The sequence below is a fragment of the Bombus flavifrons genome, chromosome 3 (genome assembly GCF_040668555.2).
Source record: "Bombus flavifrons isolate JBK064 chromosome 3, iyBomFlav1_principal, whole genome shotgun sequence".
NCBI classification, from domain to species: Eukaryota; Metazoa; Arthropoda; class Insecta; order Hymenoptera; family Apidae; genus Bombus; species Bombus flavifrons.
Genome location: NC_138444.1, coordinates 12,499,055 through 12,521,691, shown reverse-complemented (window position 1 = coordinate 12,521,691; position 22,637 = coordinate 12,499,055). Strand labels below are relative to the sequence as shown.

At 37.7% G+C, this 22,637-nt stretch overlaps 1 protein-coding gene across 7 annotated transcripts in view; it reads left to right on the top strand.

Moving 5' to 3' along the window:
- Positions 1-22,637, top strand: part of LOC138178229 (uncharacterized) — a 134,964-nt gene that overhangs the window by 59,068 nt on the left and 53,259 nt on the right. Inside the window, exon 1 of one of the 7 annotated variants that reach the window (XM_069109867.1) lies at positions 16,498-16,589. The exons of the other annotated variants lie outside the window; for them this stretch is intronic. Within the exon in view, the coding sequence (XP_068965968.1) occupies positions 16,498-16,589 (92 nt within the window). Of the gene's footprint in view, positions 1-16,497; positions 16,590-22,637 lie in introns of those variants that run through there. 7 annotated transcript variants of the gene reach the window in all.

Genomic DNA, 22,637 nt, shown 5'->3' with positions numbered 1-22,637 from the left:
AGCACGACAGAACCGCGACAGATACGGTAGAAACACTCTGTACACCGTCTATTTACGGAATTGTCTACGCAGTGTTGGGCCACGCCGAGGACAACGCAAATGGATCGCGATTCCGCTTCCATTCTTATCAACCGTACGCTATACGCCTACAGGCTGCTTCACAAGATTAGCGCCGAGCTTTAAGATACATTATGTGATACTATAGATGTATTATATTATACAGGGTGTCTTTAGTAACTGGGACAGGCTATAAAACTCTGTTGCAAATGAAGTTAAGATATATTGTATTATATTATACAGGGTGTTTCTAGTAACTGGCATAGGATATAGAATTCTGTCGCAAATGAAATGAAGATATATTATACTATAGATGTATTATATCATATCATATATATTATACTACGGTATGGATATATTATACAAGATATATTACATTATATAGGGTGTCTATAATAACTGGGACAGGCTATAGGACTTTGTTGCAAGTGAAGTTAAGATATATTGTATTATATTATACAGGGTGTTACATTATATAGGGTGTCTATAATAACTGGGACAGGCTATAGGACTTTGTTGCAAGTGAAGTTAAGATATATTGTATTATATTATACAGGGTGTTTCTAGTAACTGGCATAGGATATAGAATTCTGTCGCAAATGAAATGAAGATATATTATACTATAGATGTATTATATTATATCATATATATTATACTACGGTATGGATATATTATACAAGATATATTACATTATATAGGGTGTCTATAATAACTGGGACAGGCTATAGGACTTTGTTGCAAGTGAAGCTAAGATATATTGTATTATATTATACAGGGTGTTTCTAGTAACTGGTACAGGTTATAAAACTCTGTTACAAGTGAAGTTAAGATATATTGTATCATACTGTAGATATATTCTATTATATCATGTATATTATACTATGTTATAGATATATTATATTATACAGGGTGTCTCTAATAACTGGGACAGGCTATAGCTCTTTGTTGCAAGGGAAGTTAAGATATATTATATTATATCATATATATTATACTATGTTATAGATATATTATATTATACAGGGTGTCTCTAGTAACTGGGACAGGCTATAGAACTCTGTTGCAAGAGAAGTTAAGATATATTGTATTATATTATATGGGGTGTCTCTAATATCTGGGACAGGCTATATAGTTGGAAGCAAAGTTAGAGAAAAATCGTAGAGGAAAACTTCCCACTGTTTAACGCGATTTATCGTATTACCGTACTCGCGCGGATGCATCAGTACACTGCAGTTGCAGAGTGCAGATACACTTTTTCACTTAAACGAAACTATATAATTCGCTTGTAAAGCATTCGATGTACTTTACCGTTCCAACGTGATATAAAAATGTATCAAGGTAAATAGTTGGAAAAAGTAATTACTTTGAAAGATGTTGTAATTTTGTAAAACTTTTTTGTAAAACTTTTGTAAAAAATGAGAAAGAAGGAGAAAATCAACCTGCAGTACTTGTACCTCTGATTCTTCTGCCTTCCATGCGCTAGATTTAGCGCTGTTGAAATCGAAATAACTTTTAAAGTGGTTTTAGCGTTTTGGCTCAAGTAACTTAATATCTTTCTGTAAACGATAAAAACTTGCATCGATTGCTTTATAAATAATTATAAAGTTTCATTTGAGAAAAGAATACAGTTTCGCCGGAGCATCTGCGAGAAAATTACTACGATAGAGGCTGTTAAACAGTGAAAATTTTTCCTTTCCTCTTTATTTTGTTATATTCATTATATTTCGTGTTTAACCGCGATACAAGGATCTTTGCGATTATTTTATATACATCTACTCTTACATTATCTTTAAATAAACTTAAATGCTACTTATCATTTCCACGGCAATCTCATTTTCTTTTCATTTTTCACGGTCCAGAAAAATCGACGCAGCAGAACGCCGATTTGCAAAATTTTCCTCTACGATCTTTTCCCAATTTCACTTGCAACAGGGTCATAACCTGTCCCAGTTACTAGAAACGCTTCGTATAGTACGTGATATACATCGTGCGCCTAAATTCACGGTACGAGCGAATCTCAGGCAGCTTGTCTGATTGAAAACGATACGAGCTTCGAGAATAACAAAACTACGCTTTATTCTCGAGAGACTGCAGCTTGAAAACTCTTGTACCTAACTAATTCTCGATTAGATAGGAATGGATAATTCGTCGTTGCAGTTCTCCACTGTTCTACTTGCATTAGTACGTAAACTGAGGAAATCGAGTCCCGATAGAATAAAGTTTATGAAGTCGAATATTATCGCGCGGAGTTTGCACTTAAAACAACCGAACATTTCTCGCTATCCGAGCGTACAACTTCCACCGTATTATCACCAACGAGACGTACATACGTGCGTCGATTAATAATATTCTTTTCCTTAACCCTCTTGCTTCGAATGTCGCTTATAGGCGGCGCCCGCGAGATGACCTGTGGGTACAAACGCCGCTTATAGGCGGCGATCACGCGACGAATTCTGATTTCGGTACCCCATATATCGGACACACACCAGTGCCATCTGTAGTCAGTAATATATTTCAAACATCCAAACGATCGTGTACTGTTTCGTGCTAAAAAATCTGTTAAATCCATTGACAGTGAAACGATACTTCATATACGGTTCTGCAAGAATTATTGTTATTTAAGACTTAGGAAAACGTATATGCAACAACCACGCACACTGTGCGCATTTCTGGCGCACGCTTCCGTTCAATGACAGTACTTCGGCGGATTGGACTGCCGAAGCGAAAGGGTTAAAATAGTTGGATCAGTCGAGAGCTATTAGGTTGGCAACTAAGTGATTGCGGATTTTATCATTAAGTGGTATTGACAAAATCCGTAATTACATAGTTGCCAACCCACTATATTTGCTCCTTTATTTTTCATTTTTTATAATCAACACACCAGAGAACAAGTACGGGGAAGTGGAAAATAATCAGATATTTTGACACTTGTGAGTTAGGTGTGTCAATACCACCTAGTGACAAAATCCGCAATCACGTAGTTGCCAACCCAATAGATCGACGATGAATTGGCAATGGGAGGTCGCGCTACACGCGAAAAAAGGCATGAAACGCGGAATAAAATTTGTTCTGATTATTGAGAGAAACACAGTCAATGGATAAAAATTAACATTTTTCATGGCAAATGTTGAGACTGTCGGATACTCTGTATGTATGCAACGTACCTTCGTACGAGACTAGCCACAGGTAAAGACGATTATTTTACAGAGATGACAGAAGCTTGATTTCCTATCGACGATTACCGATTGTTTGCGACGTGATTTTATAGGAAAAAAAGAGGAAAAGAAGGAACGAGAGGCGAACGAGGAATAAGTGGATCAACGGAAGAGCGACGGATCGTGAGACAGAATCGAATAATGGAGCGTGGAAGGTTGACAGAACGGTCGTTAATCAAAGCGATTAATCGAATGTCACGGAACACGTCCGTCGCTGAATTCCACGGCTTAGAGAACGGTACTTGAACGGCCTGTACATTGCACAATACTTTCCAATCTTCGGCCATAATGAGCCGCAACAACGCGCCACCTGCGAAATGGAGCATTTTATCCGCGTTTCCTCTCCTCTTTTCTTCCTACAACTGAATCGTGACGGCAATCCGGTGTCCTCTGTATATTCCTTTAGACTATGGCCGCGTCTGCATGACTCAAGGTTCAGCCTCGTATCGATTAAAAACCGAAAGAACGCACGTAATTACGTTTGCACGCGAAATCGATCGAGCATTTATTCGAGTGTCTGCCGTGTTGTAATATTAATCGAACACGTCCACGGTTCGCCATTTTATTTCCGTGATCTCGTTCGAAACAATCGCTTTGGAAATGCAGAGGAAGAAAAATGATTTTATATTGACTTGGCAACTAAGTGATTGCGGGTTTTTACATTAGGTAGTAATGACAAAATCCGCAATTACTTAGTTGCCAACCTATTATATTTCCTCGTCTATTGTTCATTTTTTATAATCAACACACCAGAGAACAAATACGGGCAATTGGTAAATAATCAGATATTTTGACACTTGTGAGTTAGGTGTTTTTTGTCAGTTAGGTGGCAATCACTTAGTTGCCAATAAGAATTTGAATACGCAGGTTCCAGTGTGCTTGATAAATTTTCAAACTCGATTTTCTCGAGAACCTAACCTCAAATGAAACAATTTTATTGCATATTTTGCTGTTATTCTTTCGTAATTTATTATTCCACCGTATACTCTATATTATCGTAAATCGTTGGAAGATCGTTAATCGTAAGTTTTTCCAGACGAAATCAAGAAACATAGAAAAGGTGGAGTGAATCGGTCTGATTTCTGAGAAGCTCCATCAATCTGCTATCTGGTGATAGCTTGGCCATGAAAAAACGTAATACACATTACGACGAGAATCGTGAACAGAATATAAGGTACACTTTGATGCGACATTTTTCACCAACACAGACTGTTATGGAAATCGTGGCACGAAGATATCAGCGAACTCCATTCACCATCAACGTCATTCCATTTCCTCCGTTTTCGTCGTTTCGTTTCGTTCGAACGTAGTGTACTTTACAGCGTATTGATTTGGCAACTAAGTGATTGCGGATTTTGTCATTAGATGATACTGACAAAATCACTTAGTTACCAAGCCAATGGAACACTCGCAGTTGAGCTGAAAAATAAACGAACAGATAGTAGAAGCAGCTATCGATGAAATTTAATCTAATTAGTAGTGTCGTTACACGCGTAAGTTTTATCGATATTCTGTATCTTTATCGTACATAGCTTATCTACTGAATAATTGAAATGAATATTTACATTTTTATGTATTTAATTCAATTTCGTTCACATACTTACTCTACCTGTTACCTGTTCACATTTTTTTCTTCACAGCTACGTTGTTTCAACTGCATTTATCGGAAAGATACTTCGGTTAATAGCCGATCAATTGAACTCGTTGTTGGTCGAATTGTCTGAATTCGAACGTGAGCTGCAATTGTACGAAATATAATAAATAGATAAATGGGAAAAATTGGAAAGCTCCTATTATACGAACTCCAATTATACAGAGTGGTCCGTAAATGGTGCTACAATTGCATTATACAGGGTGACTGTAGGAGAAAAAATTGGACGTAAACGTGGAATGAAATTCGTTGGGAAGATAATCGAGTTTGAGAATTTGCCAAGTATACTTAACGCTGGAACTATCGATAGTTAACACGAGGCTATTTTTATCAAAAACAGTCAAAATAATTGGTCTGTAAAAAGTACGTAATGATAGAATATTTTTTAATTTATTGATTTATTACTTTCTTTCAGAAGAAATTCCACGTTATGTAGTACATTTTTGGTATTATTAACGATGATCACTAAAATAATCCCTAAACGAGGATTGACACATTTATAAAATTGTAGAACCAATCGTTTTCGCCGGTGTGGTATTTCTAGCGTTAGCATCTAGCGATCTAGCGATCGACCCGCAATTTTCCTGATAACTGATATCGTCATATCGAACGATACGCAGTACAAATTTTAAAAACGTGTGGCAAGTTGTACAAAACGAGGAAACTGGTTAATTGAGTTCGATAAACGGATTGCAAGACCCTTTTACACTTCGACAAGTACCAGTCATTTTCACTGATATTGGTATAAGTAGCCTTGATACAAGATTATTTTCAATTTGAATACGTAAAAAAGAAAATAAAATTCATTATATTATTCTTTTAGTTATCGTTGCGAAAATGTCACATGAAATAGGAATTTTAAAATAAAATTGTAAAACCAGTCAATTTGACTATTGTGGTAGTTCTATCGTTAAACCTGGCTTATTCCGAATTGAACGAGAGCGAATAATCGACAGGTGGTTGAGCTACGCGTGAAGACAAGCGACAAAAGTAAAGTAACATTCTTTCGTAAGATATCTGTTCTCTGAGCCAGATAAATTTGTTAATGTCATCTTCATCTTCCTCAAAACGACAGCTTAAACGGACAAATGTTATTCTACAATTTTTTCACAATTTCCATTTATCTTCGCACGTGTACAGGTCTCCAACCAATTGCTTGCTCGTACCTAGCCAACTAGTTCGACTACGATTGGTTCTATTATACTTGGACTATTTTTCTTATCTTTTTCTTTTTATTTGGTAGAATTTTTACAATCAATTCTCATTGAGAATTATGAGTAAATTATTTTGGCGTGGTACTGTAACTTGAATTATAAGTGTCTATAGTATGTTTGATTCTAGTTGGACTATTGGAACTCGATTTTACGGACTACCCTGTATAAAGTGTTTGCCCTGCGACAAGTTCAGACGAACGGAGTTCCACTGTACTAGATTGGCCTCGCCTAGATTTAAAATATTGAGAAACGTTGATGCGGAGGATCCAACGGCAGAGATCCAGCGATCACGCGGATCCACATTCGGCTTTCGCCTGTCGGAAGCTCGTTTCGGCGATGATTCTCGAGCGATCGATCTTCCGATTGCGAAAGGAATCTCGTTGTGGAGAAAAATAGGTCGAGCGCGTTCAAAGCCTTCTTCTTGCTTTTTTCAATTCGATTCGCGTCGATTCTACTTGCAGCGAACGTAATCCAGCGACGATTCGATGCTACTCACGTTCAAGTCAGAGCCACTGACCTATTGTCAAGGTTGCAATGGTCGTGCTAATTGAAAGTTCGTTATACGATGTTGAATCGGCGCCACGTTAAATCCCTCGGGCCATCAGTTTACCGAAAATTAAGGGAAACTGAGAACGTTCGCGGATAGACGTGGCCCTGTTTCTTAAGTGGAAAGTTAATTTTCCAGGGAATGGATGAATCTCGAGGGGAAGGTTTCGCGTTACGGAACTGGCAGGATAAAATGGTAAATCGTTAGTTGTGCAACGATTCGACGAAATTATCAAAATTAAACACGTAATTTGTGTATCTGTGTATTTTCTATTTGAATGTTCGTATTTCCATATTTTCTATATTTCTTGTATCTTCTATATCTTTTTACATCTTCTATAGCTGTTGTTCTATCGTACGCTCTATGTGTACGTATTTCTTTCTAAGAATCTCGCAGCGATATCGCCGCAATATTCCAATCGTATTTATCGAGAAAGAAGGGAAGCTTTATTAAATTTCATACTTAAAAAAGTAAGAAAACTCATTTTTTTTTATTTGGTAGACTATTTACAATCAATTTTCATTGAGAATTATAAGTAAGTTATTTTGGCGTGGTACTGTTACTTGGATTATAAGTGTGTATAGTATGTTTGATTCTAGTTGAATCTAATGCTTAAATCTAAAGGATACTGTCTGTTTAGTCTGCGGATTTCATCCGTCGTGTCAAGTAATTGAATAACTAGTGGGTATTGGTAGTTGTTAATTCTTATGTTATACCTCGTTGAGAATTTTGCATCTTAATTACCGAAATAATGGTATAGGAAGACTAAATTTATACTTAGAATTTATATTAGAATAGTTATATATTTATTTGATCAACGATTCCAAAGATATTCATCGATACTCACTTGCACGCGTTTAACCTTCTTCCATACCACACTGTTAACCGAACAGTTTACGTTCCTCTGTTTTCGAGACGCTGCGCACACACATACTTCCACACACTCGTATTCACGTACATGTATCACTACTACGCGGTCAATCTAGTCTAGCACATAAAATTACGCATATCTCAACATATCTATTGCTGAATTTGGATATTTCTTCTACAACTGTAGGTATCTTAAGGTCGCGATGTATCGTTTCGTTGGTAACGTGCCAAGGTGCATCTACTAAGGATCTTAGAGTTTTCGATTGGAATCGTTGGAGAATATCTATGTTGAATTATTCGCTGTTCCCCATAGTCGGATCCCATAGGTCCAAACAGATTTTAATATGGCTTTATATAGCTGTTGAGAATTTTGCATCTTAATTACCGAAATAATGGTATAGGAAGACTAAATTTATACTTAGAATTTATATTAGAATAGTTATATACATATTTGATAAACGATTCCAAAGATATTCATCGATACTCACTTGCACGCGTCTCAGCGCTTTCTTTCCTCACCATCTTTCATACCAGACTGCCAACGAAACAATTACATTCACTGTTTTTCGATACACCGCGCACACACATACTTCCACACACTCGTATTCACGTACATGTATCACTACTACGCGGTCAATCTAGTCTAGCACATAAAATTACGCATATCTCAACATATCTATTACTGAATTTGGATATTTCTTCTACAACTGTAGGTATCTTAAGGTCGCGATGTATCGTTTCGTTGGTAACGTGCCAAGGTGCATCTACTAAGGATCTTAGAGTTTTCGATTGGAATCGTTGGAGAATTTCTATGTTGAATTATTCGCTGTTCCCCATAGTCGGATCCCATAGGTCCAAAGAGGTTTTAACATGGTTTTATATAACATTATTTTACTCTGCACGTTTAAGTTGCAGCGTCTGCCAATGAGCCAGTAGAAGTTTTTTAGTTTTGATGTCAATTGTTTGGATCTATCTACGATGGAATCTCAGTTGACTACGAATTTGTAGCACGTCCGAACGAGTGATTCGACTGGCAATCTTTACTCTTCGCTCGTTATTTATATTTTTAGCTGGAAATTCTCAGTTCGAAGTTGCAGATATCTAGAGATGTAGCGTAGTATCGTGGACGGATTATCTGGCAGATATCTGCTGTGTGTTGTCAACGTTGTCATTTGTTATTATATCAACATATCGTAGTATCATGGTCGAAGAGCCTGGGGGATGTCGTGCGGATTATAAACAAGCGGTTGCTGAGCATGTACGTAGTGAGGCTAAGACAAAAGACAAGGGGTTGCTAGGGGACAATAAACGAATTAACAGCAGTACGAGTTGAGAAGCCAGAGAGTGCTGATTGCGTTGTCGTGATAGTGTTGTTAGCGTTGTTGGGAGAGAGTTGAATCTGTGTTGACGAGACTTGTTAATTAATTATCTTCTTGTCTTAATTATAATACGTTGTTACGATTAGTTCATTGTTTAATAATCATTGTTTTCTGTTTAATTAACATCTGTTTAATCCATTTATCATTAATAAAGTAATCATAACAACGTAATAACCATGGTCATCTGTTTAATTAACATCCGTTTAATCCATTTATCATTAATAAACTAATCATAATTATTCACGATACTACAATATATTTATATAATGATTTTGTCATTAAGTGGTAATGACAAAATCCGCAATCATTTAATTGCCAAGCCAATGCTTATTCTTCTCTGCTACTTTTCGTTATCGTCTTTCAGCTATCTCCGCAGCTGAGATCATTCGCGACGTTGGAGCACCTTCGTGGCCCTGACCTAATCTTCTCTCTTCGCTTGGAAAATATCCGAAACGTAGATCCGCAAGAGCCTTAGGACTTGTTACGCGTCATTCCTCTGATTCCAGCCAGCCTTGGTCAATTAACACGCGTCATTCCTCTGATTCCAGCCAGCCTTCGACAATTAACACGCGTCTCTCATCTCCGGTCTCATCCGATCAAACACACGCTGCTTCTCGAAACAATTCAACATAGATTTTCTGTGTTTCGTATGCATCGTGGTTTGCACCGCGCTACGAGCACAACGTGTCATGATTATTCACCGGTAATGGCCTTACTTGATCTAAGGTCCCTCGAGGAACGTACGCTCGTCGCTGATTTTTCTTCGCTGCACGAAACAATCGGTGACCTTACGAGCGGTCCGCGTATTTTTTCATCCATCGACATTTATGCGCTTAGACTTCTCGCTAGTCTTTAGGCGAACCGTTACTCTTCCAGTTTCACGTTTGCGAGTCTAAATATTTCCATCTAGATACCCTAAATCGTGTTTGCTCTGTAGCTGACAGTTCTTCTGGCCGCATAAATCTTTTCCCCAGTCCGGTGAGACGCGTCGTTCGAGCGAGTCATCTACGAGACGTTATCTCTGTCTTGAATTTACTGCAAACTAACTGTGCTTTTTATATTCTACGTTTTGCAAAAATTTCTATTTTTTTTCGTTTCTTTTCTAAGTGTCCAGTAACTGTTTATCGTTGTAAAATGCTTAATGTACGCTGATGGGATGGGTCCTGTATATAAATAAATAAATAAATAAATAAATAAATAAATAAATAAATAAAGGGTTTTATCGGAAAATAAGGCTGTATGCAAATACTTTTCATAGCGAGTGTATAACGGGTGATCCTAAAAGCGAAGCGAAGCCTTGGTCACGTTGTTTTAAAGCGATTCAAGGCGATTCGGATGAGCCTATTACACGTCGAGTATGGCGTTCGTCTCAAGCTATTCAATGGAATTGTTAGGAGGAAAGGTAACCGGCGAGCCGGTTTACCTGCGACTGTTTACTCATAGCTGACGTCGTTGTGATGTTTGTTCCCTCTTAACCCAGAGTCCCCCGAATTTTTGAACGTCGGACGTGCAGCGAAACTTAAGCTTCAGCCTGCTTCGCACTTGACAATTATCTCACGAATTATCTGACCTTATTTTTTAACTTTATTCTAAGACGAACGCGTGTCTCGTTAGTCGAGCTGAAAAATTCACGCAGTTCACGCGAATAAAGCAACTTGGTTGAATGATAGAGCTGAAAAAATTAACTGGATACGACCTGTAGTAGGGTTAAATTCTTGTTTCTCTGTATTGGTTATTTTGTAAATAGAAACTTGTACGAGGTGAATCAAGTTTAAGATAAGATCATGGGAATGTGAAATTTACGACTGTAGCTGGAAAACATTAAACTGGAAAATCAAACTCTCAGTATGAACGAAAACTTAAGTTGGGTTAAGTGCTTTTGTCTTTACATAAATAAAAGCAATGAAAATAAAAATTTGTTTGGGGCAAATCAAACTTAAGGTTCAGACACAAAATTCGCGGAACTAATGTTCCAGATAAGATCATGGGAATGTAAAATTCACGACTGTAGCTGGAAAATCAAACTCCCAGCACGAACAAAAAACTTACGTTGGTTTAAGTGCTTTCGTCTTTAAATAAATAAAAACAATGAAAATAAAAATTTGTTTGGGGCAAAGCAAACTTAAGGTTCAGACACCAATTCACGAAACTAATGTTCCAGATAAGATCATGGAAATGTGAAACTCACGACTGTAGCTGGAAAATCAAACTCCCAGCACGAACGAAAACTTAAGTTGAGTTAAGTGTTTTCCTTTGCGTTAATAATTCTGTGGAAAAATAGGTTTGTTCGGGGTGAATCAAACTTAAGGTTCAGACACAAAAATCATGAAACAGAAGTTCCAGATAAGATGATGAGAGTGTGAAATTCACGACTGTAGCTGGAAAACATTGAACTGGTAAATCAAACTCCCAGCAGGAACAGAAAACTTAAGTTAGGTTAAGTACTTTCGTCTTTACATACATAAAAGTAATGAAAATAAAAATTTGTTTAGGACGAATCGAGCTCAAAGTTCAAACACAAGAATCACGAAAATAATCGAAAAATTGAACTGTTATTATAGCACGGACAAAGAACTTAAAAAATCCAACTTTAAGTTAAATTCTTGTTTTCGTGCTAGTCAGCCTGTAAATAGAAATTTGTACGAGACGAACGGAGCTTAAGGTGGCACGAAATTCGTGTCGTAGATAATACGAACGTGAAATTCGGTCGAAATCGTCGACAAAAGACGAAACGATCGCTTTGAACAGTATGAAACAGACTTAAGGACACGGTTACGGACAGTTTGCGTTAGACGAAGCTTCAGGTAGGGTGGATCAACCTCGTGTACACCTGCGTTTCCTGTCACCTGACGACCGGAAGTCCATCGTCCCCCTACAACAGCCAATTCACTCTCGTTTTTTGACCACAACGAAACACGAATTTCCCAATCTGTGTTTCGTGAAACGATAAATATCAACGGCAAATGTAAGAAAATATTAAATAGACGATATTTCTCGACCAGTCGTACATCGAAATCACGTCGATAGCAACACGTCACGCGATCAATTTCACTTTCTAAGAAACTTGACGTCACCTTCCACGAAGATTCCTCACGTTCAGATAGCAACGCGTCCCCTTTCCGTTTGTAAACTCGTTTCCGCGTAATTCGCACTCTGTAAGTGACGAATCACTTGCAAACTTTCGACTTAGCGTCTAATAAAATGAGTAATTAAATACTTAATCGCGTGCAGACTCTGTGGAAAGGATACGCTTCCATTTCGTTGTTCAATTTTTACGTTTTGGCGGATAGAACGAACTATTCGATTGCGGATTTTCTCACTACCATCTAATGACAAAATCAGCAATCACTTAGTTGCCAAGCCAATAATTGAAGAATAATCGGTTACATTCGAACACACTTTATTGTCAGGATAAATGGTAAATCCATAAATGGTAGATATTTTCTAAAAGACGAGTATCTACTTTAGTTTTCACGTAGCTTAATTTAACGAAATCTCCGGCTGCTTATCTAATATCATTAACATTTCTGAAATATTCAAGGAGGTGATAAAGCAAATGGAACGGCAATAATTAATAAAGAAAATAACCGTAGGATAATTTTCATATGCGATTGATTAACGATCCAGTGAATTTCAAAATTGCTCTCCAAAAAAAAAAAAGAAAGAAAGATACCTTACGATTCGTGGCTATAGAATTCTTAGCAACTTTAACCAGTCAGCTGTTTTGCACGAGTATACTCGTCGCGAAGAAATGGCTGTATTTCGCGTTACGACGAGTAATAAACCTAAAACATAAAACGGTCGTTTCGTTACAACTTAATTCTATTTTACAACAGCCGAGCGTATTCCGTGTTTGACGAGTATAGTCGTCGTTGCTTGCCATCCGCCATACGTTTTACGTATACGCTGTTGAAAGAGGTGGGGCAACAGCCAACTGGTCGAAGTCTCCTCGAGCCTGAAAATTCGGATTTCGGTGTGGTACGTTGATCGTAGTATCATTTTCAACGTATCGTATTTCAACACTCGTTTCTTTATGAAGAACTGCACGAGAAACCGAACGATGCCGGTCCTGTTTAATGTTTCAAGCTACTCGTCCGCATAGACAGAGAAACATAGAGGAAAGATAAATTTTCTGCATCAGGTAGTTGCCTTTTTCAAGCGCTAACAGTAAAATAAACAACTCCCCCGTGGATCGAGCGACGCTTAGCGCACGCACGTGGCCAATCGACAGTCTGTTTGCAGGGAACACGCGGTGTGCGTCCGCACCTGACAGAACAAACAGCCTGATCAATCGAGCACGCGATAGACGCGCAACCCTATCGGTGAGTCACCGGTGACAAATAAAAATTCATGGTGACCCATCGGTCTTTCCCAGGAGTAGATACATCGACAGTCAAAAGTGAATATATATTTCTTTTTATTTCGAAGTATTTTACAATCAATTCTCATTGAGAATTATAAGTAAATTATTCTGGCTTGGTACTACAACGTGAATAATAAGTGTTTATCGTATGTTTGATTCTAGTTGAATCTAATGCTTAAATTTAAAAGGTATTGTCTGTTTAGTCTGCGGATCTAATTCATCGTTTTAAGTAATTGGGTAACTAATGGGTTTTGGTGGTTGTTAATTCTTATGTTACATCTTGTTGAGAATTTTGCATCTTAATTACCGAAATAATGCTATAGGAAGACTGAATTTATACTTAGAATTTATATTACAATAGTTATATATTTATTTAATCAACGATTCCAAAGATATTCATCGATACACATTTGCACGCATCTCACCTTCTTCCATACCACACTGTTAACCGAACAGTTTACATTCCTCTGTTTTCGAGACGCTGCGCACACACAGACTTCCTCACACTCGTATTCACGTACATGTATCACTACTACGCGGTCAATCTAGTCTAGCATATAAAATTACGCATATCTCAACATATTTATTACTGAATTTGGATATTTCTTCTTTAACTGTGGGTATCTTAAGGTCGCGATGTATCGTTTCGTTGGTAACATGCCAGGGTGCATCTATTAAGGATCTTAGAGTTTTCGATTGGAATCGTTGGAGAATTTCAATGTTGAATTACTCGCTGTTCCCCATAGTTGGATCTCGTAGGTCCAAACAGGTTTTAATATGGCCTTATATAGCTGTTGAGAATTTTGCATCTTAATTACCGAAATAATGGTATAGCAACACTAAATTTATACTTAGAATTTATATTAAAATAGTTGTATATTTATTTGATCAACGATTGCAAAGATATTCATCGATACACATTTGCACGCATCTCACCTTCTACCACACCAGACTGTTAACCGAACAGTTTACATTCTATTGTTTTCGAGACGCTGCGCACACACATACTTCCACACACTCCTATTCACGTACATGTATCACTACTACGCGGTCAATCTAGTCCAGCACATAAAATTACGCATATCTCAACATATCTATTACTGAATTTGGATATTTCTTCTTTAACTGTGGGTATCTTAAGGTCGCGATGTATCGTTTCATTGGTAACATGCCAGGGTGCATCTATTAAGGATCTTAGAGTTTTCGATTGGAATCGTTGGAGAATTTCTATGTTGATTTATTCGCTGTTCCCCATAGTTGGATCTCGTAGGTCCAAACAGGTTTTAATATGGCTTTATATAGCTGTTGAGAATTTTGCATCTTAATTACCGAAATAATGGTATAGCAACACTAAATTTATACTTAGAATTTATATTAGAATAGTTATATATTTATCTGATAAACGATTGCAAAGATATTCATCGATACTCACACGCGTCTCAGCGCTTTCTTTCCTCACCATCTTCCATACTAGACTGCCAACGAAGTCAGCTGTGGGAAACAGATTAGCAAGATATTTTTGAAAACAGTCATTTTTGTAACTTTTTAGCATTTTGGTTAGTTTTCTTGTTGCGTTATTTAGCTTACGCTTGTCTTCGGGTGTTCTATAACTTTTCCATACTCTTCTAAGTCTGCGTTTTTCTGCGATTTTTATTATTATGTAATGGGGTATTCATGTTTATTGACAAAACACTTAGTGGGGGTGGAAGAACGGATCGCGTTTATTATGTTGGTGTTTAAATATTCCGTGGCTGCTTCTATATCTTCATTTGTTTTTAAGGATATCGAGGCTAATGTTGAACGATTGAATACTTCCATAACGAGTGAATAAAGCCATTAGGTCGATTTTCGATAATTGTTGAGTTAATTGTTGCACAGAACAGTTGATTTGGATATATCTTGACGAGATGTTTTTAGTTATAAAGAAATCTAACAAGTCAGGTAGTTTGTTAGTGTCAGTGGGCCAGTAAGTGGGTTCGTTTGTACTAAGGTAAGTAAGTTTGTTAACGTTAATGCATTTCAATGCAGACTTAATCTGCACGCTTAAGTTGGAACTTTAAGTCTGCCAATGAGCCAGTAGAATTTCTTTAATTTTCATTTAAGTTGCTTGCATTTATCTACGATGTGTCGTTTCCATGTCATTCTTCTGTCCAAGATCAATATCCAGATATCTGACTGAATCTTTGTTTGGAATTGGAATATTATTTATGGTCACCTGGTGAATATACTTAAGAAAAAAAAAAAGAAGCAGAAATAGGTTCGCATAATATCGACTTACTACGCACCTAGTTACGTTTCATACTTTATAGCATCGTAATTCGTCTTCCCACGTACTTGGTATCTTCACAGCTTAATTTATACGAGAGTCGTTGAAAGAATTTCCTGGCTTCGTGGTATGCCAGATACACTCACTTTCAACTCACATTGTATATACGTTACTGTCACGCGTGTACAGCGTATCACTGTATAACACGTTACTCTCGCAACTTGTACGTCACGAGATACGTACAATTGAAGCATACGATAAACGTTAATGGACTTTGCGATTACGAAATGAAATTGTCGAGTTTCCGGCGAAAAACTCGCAATCCGATAATACACATTTCGACGATACAAAAAGAGAAGAAGAAGAAGAAGGCAACGTGTAATTCGAAAAGCAATGTAACTTCGAAGCGTTCAATTTCCAATTCGCACGCTCACGTCACATAGCCATTTAAATTATCGAAGTAATCATAACGAGGTAAAATTAACACGGACAATAACCGTCAAGGTCTGGCGATATAGTAAATCGTTATCCGCGTAAAATACTACTTTGTGAAAGCTTCAAGTAGCTTTGAAATTTCGTTCGTGGACCATCGTGCGCCATATCACCAAGCCACACGCTCTGTTCTTTCGAAGAATTTGAAAAAAGCTACAAACACAGGCTTAAGCGAAAGATAGGAACGTTACTCGCATGCACACAGAAGGAACGAGTAGAGAGATAAGTTTTCGATATCAGGTGCCGAGACCCGATAAAGCACATTCCAGGCCACAGTTCTCATGCTGCACGCCGACCGTGTGTCGTGTCAACAATTTTTCGTGCCCGTGTGTTCATCGGTGTTTTTTCACGCGGTTCGTTCACCTGTTGCCACTCTTCTACTTATCAGAGGGGCTGCTTTATCCCTCGTTCATCCAGAGGACTACGGTTATGCTGCCAAATCGACGATGACCGACGTCAGCTGGATCTCTTGCGACTCTTGCAGGGCCTGTTGGCTCTGTGTCGCTCACAGACTTGCCATCCTGACTCTTTTCTGCAGGTAAACCAAGGTTTCTCGTAGATGCGATGCACACTGACTCATCGAGGTATTTCATTATCGTAACAGCTTATCGTAAAAATCTTCTAGGAATATATCGCGTGTGTTGTATTAATCGTTTTGAAATTTCATTAGCTCCAATGAGACGCCACTGTCACGATTATGTTGGTCAAATATGAAATCACACTCCACTGACCTCAATAAAGAAATAAAATAGTCAAACTCGAAGATGGTAGCCATCCACGTGTCATTTAGCAATTAAGTTAGACAAATTTACCGAATGTCCAGCTGGACAAATTGTAAAGTATAAATTAAATAATAATAAAAAAAAAAAAAGATATGAAATCAACTTGCAAATTTAGTTATTGTATGCGTTATACGTAGGCGTGTTAAATTGTATTTTATAACATTGTGTGTATATATATTGCGCGTATCGCGCAAAACATTTACAAACTCGACTATCGCGATTACGTTGGTGAGATAGGAAATCGGACGGATATGAATATCGGTCGTTGTACGAGTGAAAATGAGTGGAAAACGCGGAAAAAAGTTGTTTCTTGAGAAACTTCGTTTCCGAAAGGATAAATTTGTAAAATGTTACTTTATATCTTTTACTTACTTTCGTTTCTACGATAACATCCTATCGATCGTTTGCGCACATCTAGTCATGTTTCAGTATACTTGATAAATCGTGAAACTCGATTTTTTCAAAAACTATACCTTAGAATGAGAAAACTTTACTGCGCATCTCGTTCTACAATTTTCGTAAGAATCACCTCGTAGCCGCTTGTACACTTTATTCCGCCACACCCTGTATATTACGTTTAATATAATACATACAAAAATATACGTTTGGAAAATTGGTGTTAAATTCGATCAACATGATCGTGACAACCGTATCTAATCACTATGAGATTGTAAAATGTTTTAGATGATACGTGAAATAATATGTAAAAATTGTTTATGTCAAGTGTTCAGATACTATATATATATATATATATATATTGTTACATATATATTACTTATAGAAACTTATAGAAACTTACGAGAAACTTAACAAACAGCAACGTATAAAGACTTATAGAAACGTAACGAGTAACAAACAGCAACATGTACAAACTTATAGAAACCTATAGAAACTTACGAGAAACTTAACAAAGAGCAACGTTTACAGACTTATAGAAACTTATAAAAACTTATAGAAATCTAACGAGTAACAAGCAGCAACATATACAAACTTATAGAAACTTAAAAGAAGCTTAACAAACAACAATGTATAAAGATTTATAGAAACTTATAAAAACTTACAGAATCTTAACGAGTAACAAGCAGCAACATGTACAAACTTATAGAAACCTATAAAAACTTAGAAGAAACTTAACAAACAGCAACGTATAAAGATTTATAGAAACATATAAAAACTTACAGAAACATAACGAGTAACAAACAGCAACATATACCAACTTAAAAGGTAATAATCGGATAATAATATATATAAGTATTATCCGAAATTAGATCTCGAAATACGATAATAGAATAGATCTGTTTTTCTTTCAAAGACAGGAAAAATATCTACTCGTATATAACGTTACACGTTGCGTGGAGAGGAAAGGTATTTAATGAAATCAGGGAGGCACATTTTCCTTCCCTTGACCCGAAATAAACGAACGTCGGTGGCATAAAGCGAGGGAAAATAGTCCGGTTGATCGAATTTCCTCGCGGAAACATCGTTCGAGGCAAAAGCTGGAAAAGAAGAAGGAACGAAGTTTTCGGGACGCGACTTCCTCGTTTTCTTCGTATCGAGGCTATCTCCTTGGGAAAGAGCAAAGCACGCTTCATCGATCATAGATAACCACCGCTCTTCGTTCACAGGTGAATTGCAGTCGCTTCACTCGAGAATCGAGATTGCTCGCCAACTGACCCAATCTTAAAGACTTCTAGTCGAAGCTTCCGTGATTCTAACGTACTTTCGATCGTCGCATCGAAACCCACGATTTAAAGTTACGTTCTCGCCGAAGCCAATGAGTAGAATGTTTCAGTTGTCGCATGTTTCAAACAGTATCCAACGAGCATCAACTTGTAGAAACATTTTATTTGCACTGAAACGACATAGTTGGAGGAACGTTTGGCTTTAGTTTCGCTTTCAAACAGACGTTTGTTTCCGTCGTGAAATGTTCCTCGTTGTTGCTTCAGCGAGGACGCAGCTTAACGTTGAGGCTCCACTGGGGCAGAGTGAAACAACTTTTTGCCGCCTTTTGTTGCTGCATGTTCCAAAAAAACATTTCCAACTAACAGCAGCTTTATGTAAACTTGTAAAAATTTAGAGAAACTTAACGAGCAACAAACAGCAACACGTACAAACTTATAGAAACCTATAGAAACTTACGAGAAACTTAGCAAACAGCAACGTATAAAGGTTTTTAGGAACTTATAAAAACTTACAAAAACTTAACGAGTAACAAACAGCAACACGTACAAACTTATAGAAACCTATAGAAACTTACGAGAAACTTAGCAAACAGCAACGTACAACAAAGATTTATAGGAACTTATAAAAAAATTATAGAAACTTATAGCAACTTACAGAAACTTAACGGGCAACAAACAGCAACATATACAAACTTATAGAAACCTATAGAAACTTACGAGAAACTTAACAAACAGGAACGTATAAAGATATATAGAAACTCGTACAAATATACGGGAACATTTTTATGCGCACGCTGAGGCAACATTCGGTGTCGAGCTGTGACTTTCTCAAGAAAAACAGTAACATCAAGAAAAAGTTGCTCGATGTTAGTTACGTGGAAACGAGCCCATACATACTTAAATCTGTCCTTATCGTGGTCATCAAACTCGCGACGATAGCAGATGAACACAGGCAAAAGAGAAAATTGAAATGACCCGAGATGATGCGGCTTTGCCCTTGACACGATTTACGTTATTAGCAGCAGCACCAGAAATAGACGTTCCCTTTTAGGTGGCTCACCCTCTGCGCTGCAACTCGCGGATATGAAACCAGAACGCTCGGGTGTAATCTGTCTCAAACGACCGCGTTATTGCACCGCGTGTTACGCTAGGCAACGTCAAAGGGTGGATCGGTTTAATAAAGGCTCGTAACGTTCTCGATGTTATTAGTCGACGACGGCGACACGAACAATTCTATTAGACTTTCGAAAGACCAAAGTACTCTTAACGCCAGTTTCTCTGTAAGTGTCCGACGCCAGTGAGTGTCTACATCAGCAATTTTCGCTCCTTTTCATCCAATAGCACATATAAGATTGTTGAGAATTTTGGATCTTAATAACCGAAATAATAGTATAGGAACACTAAATTTATACTTAGAATTTATATTAGAATAGTTATATACTTATTTGATAAACGATTCCAAAGATATTCATCGATACACATTTGCACGCGTCTCAGCACTTTCTTCTAAACCATACCGTTTACCGACTGAACAGTTTACATTCCTTTGTTTTCGAGACGCCGCGCACACACTGATATTCCCATACAAGTAACACTACTACGTAACTAACCTAGTCTAGCACACAAAATTATACACATCTTAATAAAGATAATTGTTAAAATGTACTTCGTGCAATTGTATATTGTGCGATATTACGCTTGCCCATTCTCACCGGATACTCTTCCATCCAACAATTTATTAATTAACGCGTCTTATTAATTTTCTTACCTAACAATTTACAGACAATTCGCTGGGACACGTGCAGTAATTTAGTCAGACAGCGAGTAATTTAGCAGCTTGTCGTGTGTGGACAGGTGGCAAAATTTTCGTCGAGTAGTTTGGTAGAACGATTTAGCGGAGGAGATTTCGCTAGAATTTTCCAGTGGAATAGGAAAATTACATCTTTCGAATTAGCACGCGTGCCGTTTAAACGACTACAAGTCGTAGTAGTTGGTTCGGACACGGCGAGTAATTTAGTCGAGTAAAACGAATTTGCTAAACGAGTTTGCTACGGAGGTCCGGTACGGATGAAACGAGCATGAAAGCGACGTTTTTCAACGAATCAACGGTGTAAATTCGGCTTTACTCGTTGCTCGACTAAACTAGTGGCCCTGTCCGAACCAGTCTTAAGGGAAAAGAGTTCAGTGCCCCTGTGACTAAATAGTCGTCGCGTGTAACACGTTCGAAAAATCTGCAGTCCACGAATATTGCTGTCCCGTGCTTGTTACGAACACAACGATCGATCGTCAGAAGAAAATTAGAAAATTCATATTCTTACGAATACAAGGAAAACGAAACGAAGTCTGAACGACAGATTTCTTATACTAAATATCACAAAACACCATATTTTCGATATATCCGCTGTATCTTGCCATTCGTTTCTCTCTTCTTCTTTTCCTCCTCCAAATTCGCTATTTTCAAGACTAAAGAGAAATCTCGTTAATTAACAATAAAGCTAGAAAAATTTACCGAATGTCCAGCTGGACAAATTGTAAAATACAAATTAAATAATAAACAAAAAATTCGCTATTGAAAGAAACAAACGACAGCTCTGACGAGCCTAGCGATTACCCGCCTCTCAGATCCACAGCATCCGAAATAACTCGTCGAGCAGCTGCAATTAAAACATTCTTTTAATTCTTCATCTTTTTCGCTCTCGTTGTTCCGTAAGAATCGTTGAATACGACGCGTATGTGTAATATTGGCTTGGCAACTAAGTGGTTGCGGAGTTTGTCGATACCGTCTAATGGCAAAATCCGCAATCACTTAGTTGCCTACCTAACCTCAACTTACCTACCTAACCTAACCTTAGTTGCCTAATACACATTAGATTCAGCTAGAATCAAACATACTAATCATTTATTACTCACGTTATAGTAACGCTAGAATAATTTACTTTAATTCTCAATGAGAATTGATTGTAAAATTCTTCCAAATAAAAATAAAAAAAAAAGTTGCCTAATACAACGAAGAAGACGAAGTAACGCGACTAGCAGAACTCTGTTCCGTGGCTGTTCTCGGCCACGAGAATAAAGAAGAAGAGAGTCGGTGGCCTCGAAAGACTTTTGGCTGGCAATTTCCGCGACTCGAATCTGGTTTTGCTGGAAACCTCCCCGCGGGACATTCGCTGGCCAGGCATTGTTCTCGCTGTTGCTTCTCCATAAAATACTCGACAGCCGAAATCTCGGTGCTCGAGTACACGTGTTACAGTCGATGGTCGCTGGAAATTCTCCGATTGTCCGCGGCTGTGCGTGTTTCTCTTCATCGGAGGCTCGCAATGTGTGCAGCAACGTGCACGTCGTTCGTAAAGTCTCGTGCATTGTGCAGCCGCGACCACCTCGCTCTCTGTTTCCTATCGTTTTCGACAAGCGTCGCCAAAGGCAATCAGACTTTCGTGTGAGAGAGTCGGCTTTTGGAAACCACTTGTGAGACAAATTTCTAAGAGCAGCAAGTGTTTACGTGTTGGTTTCGGCGTCTGGAGGATACTCTGTCGGTTGAATGTCGCGTCGGTGGTTCTGCTTGCGGGATATCGAGAACTTGTAAACTTGGGAATCGTGGCGCCATAGACGCTAGGTTTCCTATGGCAATGAATAGAACGGGGTCGAATTTCAGACGAATTCAGAGCGAGACACGAGCTTTGAGCTGGACGTTTAACGGTAGCACGGCTGAATGCTATTGAGTCAACGTCGATATGACGATGGATCGAGCCGAAATTACCAGCCATTTAATAGCACGATGAAAAGAAGAATGTTCGCTTGTCAACGGATCGGATGATATTTGCCGTGGGATAAGGAGAAAAGAAAAGAAAATTGAAATTGAGAAGAAACGACGGGTGGATTCAATTAATAATTATAATAATACCAATACTGTAGGATCTTTACTACAATCATTAGATTCAGCTAGAATCAAACATACGATAATTACTTATTATTCACGTTATAGTATCACGCTAGAATAATTTATTTATAATTCTCAATGAGAATTGATTATAAAATTCTTCCAAGTAAAACAAAAATAATTTTTACTACAATTAATTTATTTACAATAAATGGATTAAACAAATGTTGATTAAACAGGAAACG